This window comes from Oculina patagonica, chromosome 9 (genome assembly GCF_052425735.1).
Source record: "Oculina patagonica isolate OP01 chromosome 9, crgOcupat, whole genome shotgun sequence".
NCBI classification, from domain to species: domain Eukaryota; kingdom Metazoa; phylum Cnidaria; class Anthozoa; order Scleractinia; family Oculinidae; genus Oculina; species Oculina patagonica.
The window spans coordinates 20,619,037-20,625,689 of NC_135766.1; the positions used below are offsets into that span (position 1 = coordinate 20,619,037).

Sequence of the window (6,653 nt, forward strand, 5' to 3'; positions counted from 1 at the left end):
GTTCACCAGGCTTTTCCGCAGCGGCGTGTTTATTTTTGATTATCTGGTCCGATTAATTTCGTTATCGTTAACCGTCGACTTACTAAACCTCCAGGATAGTGGATATATTATCTGTATGATCAACAAAGGAAAACATTTGACGCCGATCTGAATGCGCTCATTTCCTGATAATCAATGTGTTTATGATGCGACTTTCTACCGTACTCAAAGTATCTGCCTGAAACTTGCACAATAACGTCTTCGAAAACCATATGCCTGTTGTTGAGTATTTCCTAAATTTACTGACCAATGGGGAACTGCAGCTTCTAACTAGTTAGGAAATTAAAAAAGCTTTCAAGGAAACCCAACTCTGATGAAAAAAAATGTTCTTTCGTCGAAAAAAGGAAAATAAATCGCTAGAAAAGAGTTCACAAATTTACGTGCACAGACGGAATTAATCAGATTCAAATTTAGTCTGGTATATAAAAAAGTGAAATTATATTTAGGCGAGGATATGCAAACTTTAAATTAAACCTTTTGTTTATTTAAGAACATTTTAAGTTCAGTACTTATCTTATTTTCCAACAGATACTTTCCGCCGCCGAAACATATTTACCAGGAAACCAAGATCTCATGATGTTGCACGCAAGAAAAAAATGTCCATATATTCCCTCCGAAGCTTTAAAAAAACAAACTGCGAAATTATAATACACGAAAAAGCGATAAACTAGTCTTGTTTATAAACAGTTAATTTTAATCATTGGCAATTAAACGTAGAGTTTATAATTTCTAATTTGATCGCTGTGTTAGCTAATGACAGCTACAACTCTTAATTGCGTTACAAGCATCGTTTACAACTTTGCGAACAGCAATGCGCTTTTCTCTGTGTCGCGCAAAATAGACAGTAAAATTAAATACAGCGTTTAACATCATGACAGTTTCGATGTAACGCCAAAGTATAGCGTGAAGTCCGGCGTTTACGACGGTCGATTTAACAGTGAAGAAATAACCCAACGCTGGGGCATAACACACAGCAAAAATTACAACAATCCCACCAACAGTTTTAGTGATTTTCCTCTCCTGGGCCCTTCTTCGTTCTTCTTCTGGGTTGGCCGGTCCAACAGCAACGCTTCCCAGGCGACGAATCCGAAGAGAAATTCGCACTCCAGTAAAACACACGATTGCAATGCTAAAAACTATTGAAGCGATTACCAGAGCGGTGTAATCGATTATGCCAGTAAAAACGCAGATGCTTAGAAACAAGCGAAAGAGCGCGTATGTGCAGAACGCAATCACGATGCGCTTTTTGGTGACTAATTGGCAATATTTTGCACCGTGAAGAATAGCTATGTAGCGATCGATACAGATGACGGCGATGTTTTGGAGAGTACTGTCAGCGACTAGAGTGATTATGCCGGTGACGATATGTTCCAAAGAGCACTTCCTTGAAGGACAGGCCAGGAAGAAGATCGCATCTGATATCAACAGGGGTTGCATTACAGCGCCATTGAAGAGGCCCACCGAAGCCAAACTGAGCAGGCACATGTTTAGCGGCGTCTGAAGAGAAGGCGTCTTGGTGTACGCTGCAATCCACAGAGCATTCCCCGTCACGGAGACTACGGAAAGGGCGCAGTTTAGGATCACATCAAGAACCAGGAGTGGAAGGTATAGACTGTTCGGTTCAGAGCACGATGTCCTCGCAGGGTACAATGGCCAGGAACAGTGACTATCACTGATGTTCGAAAAGTTGGCGACCGTCATCGTAGTTGTAAATTTAATTCAATTTCGGTCAGAACACGCTCTAAAGTTTCCCTGAAGTCGTTCTATCCCCACCAGTTACGCTAAAGGTCTGTTTCTTTTCCCTAGGAAAGGCGAATTTAAGTTTGAAAATCGGTGTCTTGTTTGTCGATGATGTTGGTTGCCTAGTCACCGAACCCCTCCTCCGCTGTGTTTTGGAAACAGAATTCTAAAGAACGAAGATAAAAGAAGGAAGGTTGCTTGTTTCTAATTGCCAAGATTTGACAAACTATTAGGAAATATAAAGGAACTTTAAATAATATTTACCCTGGGCAACTAGAAATTTAGCACCGAGACACGACTTATTGTATAGCTACTATGAAGAAGTGCATGTTTCTGCGTAGAAACTTGGTTTAGATGAGAAGCTAAGACCCTTTAAAACGTTAATCCTCGTCAAAAACTTAAACTTACATGAAAAAGCAGAGAAATTAAAAGCGATTGATTAAAAAAATGTCAACTCTAACGTTTTCATACACCAACTGATCACATAATTGCCGAACTCAAGCTTGCCGGGAAGCTAAAAAATATTTTAAAAAAAATATAATTATAAATACCTCCAAATATTCCACTTTAGGATTTCCGTTCTGGTCAATTCCAAGTGAAAAGTATACCAAGAGAAATTGTTCGCAAGACGGTCCCGGTGTTTTCTGGTCGATCGCGACGACGAAAAAAACCGCACAAAACTGAAAGATTAGACTTCACTCTCGCCACGAAGGAACAAACTGCGTTGAACAGCGAGGACAAACTCAGCTTTATTCAAATTTCCTTTCGTGCACAACCGGATCTTGCAGAAAGACGCTTTTGTGTTTCTTTTTCTTTACTTTCACCTGTGCCGAATACGGAAACTTAAATCGCATTTTAAATTTCTTCAACACTTCGGTAAAGTGCTCAAAAGCCACTCACGCGCTGGGTAAGGCTTATTTCCGCTCTACTCGTTATAGTGTAGCTTGAAAATCCAAAACATTTGCGTACTTCTATTGTAAGGAACGCTTTTCACTTGCTTTTCTTATATCAAAAGAACAGCCGATAACTCCAAATATAACCTTACTTAAGCACACCAAGATTTTCCCTACATTAAATTTATGACAAAATGTAGGAAACTGACTTAATTAACGCACGTGCGGTTTTCCGATTAGCCGATTGGATGTTCGGCATATTGCGCCACAATTCACTCGTGACTCGCCGTATAACTGCCTCTTGTTGAACCAGAGGCAGTTGTAATTAGGATTTTCAATTAATTTAATACTCAACAGCTACGGTGTTATGTCTCGCAATGATTGCGCAAAATAAACTAATATCATAGGTAAATCAATTAGGGAATTATCAGGCAGACCCGATATGAGCTGATCTGATGCGGTAATTACTGTCAGCGATCATGAATCAAAACACTAGAGTTCCTCGACTGCGAGGCTAATTTCGTTCGACGATCGATAACACGCAAAAATTTTAGAAATCAATGTTTTCACTTAGTATAAAGATGGGTTAAAGGGATTATGTCACGGATTTTACCAGATTTTTGAACAGCCAAAATAAAATAAATTTATATTGGTGTCGCAGTAAACCTAAAAATAATAGTTCATTTTTTTAAAAAAAAATGCTACATTAGAGCACTGAAACTGTTAACGAGCACCTTTGGCTGCAAATGGCACGGATGGAAACGGATTTCAACTTGAAAAATTAACTTGAAAACTTAACTTGAAAAATTAACTTGAAAAATTAGACTTTTCAAGTTGTTTCCGCGCGTCTTCAAAAAAATCGATATTTATTGCCGTAGGTTGATTTCTATTCGCAAATTAAGGTTGTATCTTCCTTTAGATGTTCAAAGATACCCATGTTTTTATGGGTTAAGTTGCCTACGAATAATTTCAGAACAGTTTTGACCAAAGTCCCCGTGACATAGCTCCTTTAAACAGATAATAAACTAACATGTGAAAGAAAGTTTTGTTTTCCCTGGCTGATAAAATCTTCATGTTTCCCTTGAAGAGAAACTCGCGAGAAATTCGAGGGAAACCAAAACTAAATGGTTTCCATGGGGATCTGCGTTTAATTATTTTGCTACTTAGCACCAGAAAATAAAGTATAAATAGCAAGCATTATTTATTTATATCCAATTGCATTGTATTCTGCTAGATACATAGGACCACGTGGTCAAGAAAGAGCCAATGAGCGCGCTCATTGAAACCAACTAACAACTCTAGGTTTTTTAAGTGTACAATAGTAATTGTACATTATTTCCAGGGTGTACAGTTGCAATAACGTCTTTTCTTTAGGGAAATTATTCAAACGACCAGGCAAATGAAACGGACCGAAAAAAAAAATCAAACTACAATTTAGCCAATGTAGCGCTAGTGTAACAAAAAAAGGACAGTTAAGTCAGGGAGCCAACTGACCTGAATAACGAGTGCTCCAATCGGAGAGTGTAGTGCTTGAAATACATGTAGCAACTAAGATTGACACCTCTATTAAGCCGAAGCGGTTACCGTTTAGAAGTACCATAAACAAATGCAACACAACACTGTCTTCCCTTGGTCAAGACGATATAAGCGTTACATGTACGTTTATATTAATTTTACTTATCGCATTACATCACTGTTGATGACAATAAAATCTATATCCTAATTTATTTCGCAATGTAGTGATATCAGTTTAATTTTCGTTATAATCACAATATATATGCGAAATTTTCGCATATTTTCCTCCTCCGACCATCTGACCGCTTATAAACTCATGCTGACTACAGACACTCGGAAAATACAAAAGCAAAACTATGTCACGGACAAGAAATCACAATGAAAATTGAAAAGATGGGCAATACAATCGATAACTATTTCTCTGTAGTTGAATAACGATAGTTCACAAACCTGTCAAAGTAGACTTGGCAATTTTCGGCCCTTAGACTCTTCCAACAGACGAAACTAAACCTATATAACCGTTCGTTAGTTCACAGTGAAGCCACAGTTTCCACGTTAAAAAAAAAGAAAGGAAACCGCGGTATATATATTTTTTTTCTTCAACAGATGAAATCAGCAGTGAAAGTATTGTTTTTGCACTACGAAGATTTCACACAGCACTCTTGTTAAAATGTCTTTTGAAGAAATATTCCGCTGTCAAACAAAATTTTCATTCTTGGAAGGAAATACTTGAGAAATTTTTTAATTTGCGAGACGGATTGTTGATGTGCGGAAAAGGTCATGTTGCTTTAAATTAAATTAAATGTGGTAAATTTGGAAATATTCGCTTTAAAAAAAAAATTCACGTTTGTCAAATCAAAGAAACTTTATTTGCCAACTCGAAGTTTTTTGACATTTATGTGTATAATTACATAAACCCTACAAACGGAACATACTCCAGATATAGATTACATTTAAGTAAATATTAATATTAACTGTTATTAGTAGAAACTCAGCTGTGTTCTATTGGAAATCCGCGAATCTGATTGGTTCTCTCACTGTTTTCTATTCGCCGATAGAAAACAGTCGCGCGCGCGAGTAGCTTTTTAAGTGGTAAATTTTCTTAATTTTTGTCTTCAAAGTGCACAATATTGTAATTCACCGACTCGTTAACATTCCAGCAAACCACTGAAATGCCAAGGGAGCATTAAAATTATATCGTTATATCGAGGAATCGTTATATCGAAACTCCCGATATAACGATATGGCCGTAAAATAACCGAAATTATTATGCATTAGAATTACTTTGAAACATGTGATTGGTCGAGAGCATTCAGTCAATATACAGTAGCATGTGAACTTGACATGATAATCCAATATCTGCAGCAGATATTGGGTTATCATGTCGAGTTCAAAGTCCGCCTGGTTTCCAAGCCCCTCGTCCGTGTAGTATCATTTTAAATTAAAACCATTTTGCATGAGATAAAAGTCATCGTTTGCCAATTGTTTGAAAACGTATAATAAAACAATTATTGAATTCGGTTTTCGCATGATATCGTGAATTATCAAAACCTCGTGTCTGTGTTATCTGCCGAAGCCTTCGGCTTCGGCAGATAACACAGACACGAGGTTTTGATAATTCACGATATCATGCTCAACCTCATCCAATAATTGCTTAAGGTGGCGTCACACGGGTTTTACTCTGAATCGAATTTTAGGCGGTAACCGCATTTTCTCTCGAGATCCTCCACGCTACGTATACCTTGGGTGTTTGCCTTCATCTCAGTGGAGTTTCATCGAAATCTACAAGAGGAATTTTGAAATATCTTGGAATTTCTTTTTAGATGGTATAATTTATGCGTAAAATAAAGTCAAGACTTCATATAAAGAAATTTGCTTCTTTTTTATGTTTAATGAGAGGATTTAGCCCCCATTTCTTTTAGAAATGTCCCATATACTACATCCAAACCTTTAGAAGAAAGTAGACTTGCGCGATTTCGAAATATATGAAATATATGAATCATAGTGAAGCTCAATGTTTACCTCTATTTACCATTTTTACGGCTACTTTTGCAAAAAAGCGATTATTTCAAAAACCCGTCGATGAAATTTTTCCAAAATTTTTCAGGATAAAAAATAATCAGTACACCACACAATCCCTAAATTTCATGCTCATTGAAAATTTCTAAGGTTGTCTAAACTAAACGCAAAATTGAGTAAACATTGAAGCGATGTCGAAGTTTGAGATAATTTTGTGCTCTGGGATTTCCTTTTGTTTCGAGGTAAGCACAACATCGAATTCCTGTGCACCACGCGTGAAATGACTACGCTTGGCTACCTTCCGAAAGCTTTCCGAAATCTTTCCGAAATATGGAACAATGAAAAAGAAATTGTCACGCATTAGCTTTTCTTGTTGGGTCGACGTCTTGGCTGAGATAAAAGTTAACCGGCTTTGAGTTTGGTGTTGAGTAACTGCTTTCTTCAGTT

At 37.3% G+C, this 6,653-nt stretch overlaps 1 protein-coding gene across 1 annotated transcript; it reads right to left on the minus strand.

Annotated features, from left to right (window-relative positions):
• Positions 1-789: 789 nt before the first annotated feature.
• Positions 790-1,740, minus strand: LOC144665017 (melanocyte-stimulating hormone receptor-like). The gene has a single exon (XM_078526202.1). The coding sequence runs from the start codon at positions 1,738-1,740 to the stop codon at positions 790-792; it is 951 nt and encodes a 316-aa protein (XP_078382328.1).
• Positions 1,741-6,653: the final 4,913 nt, after the last annotated feature.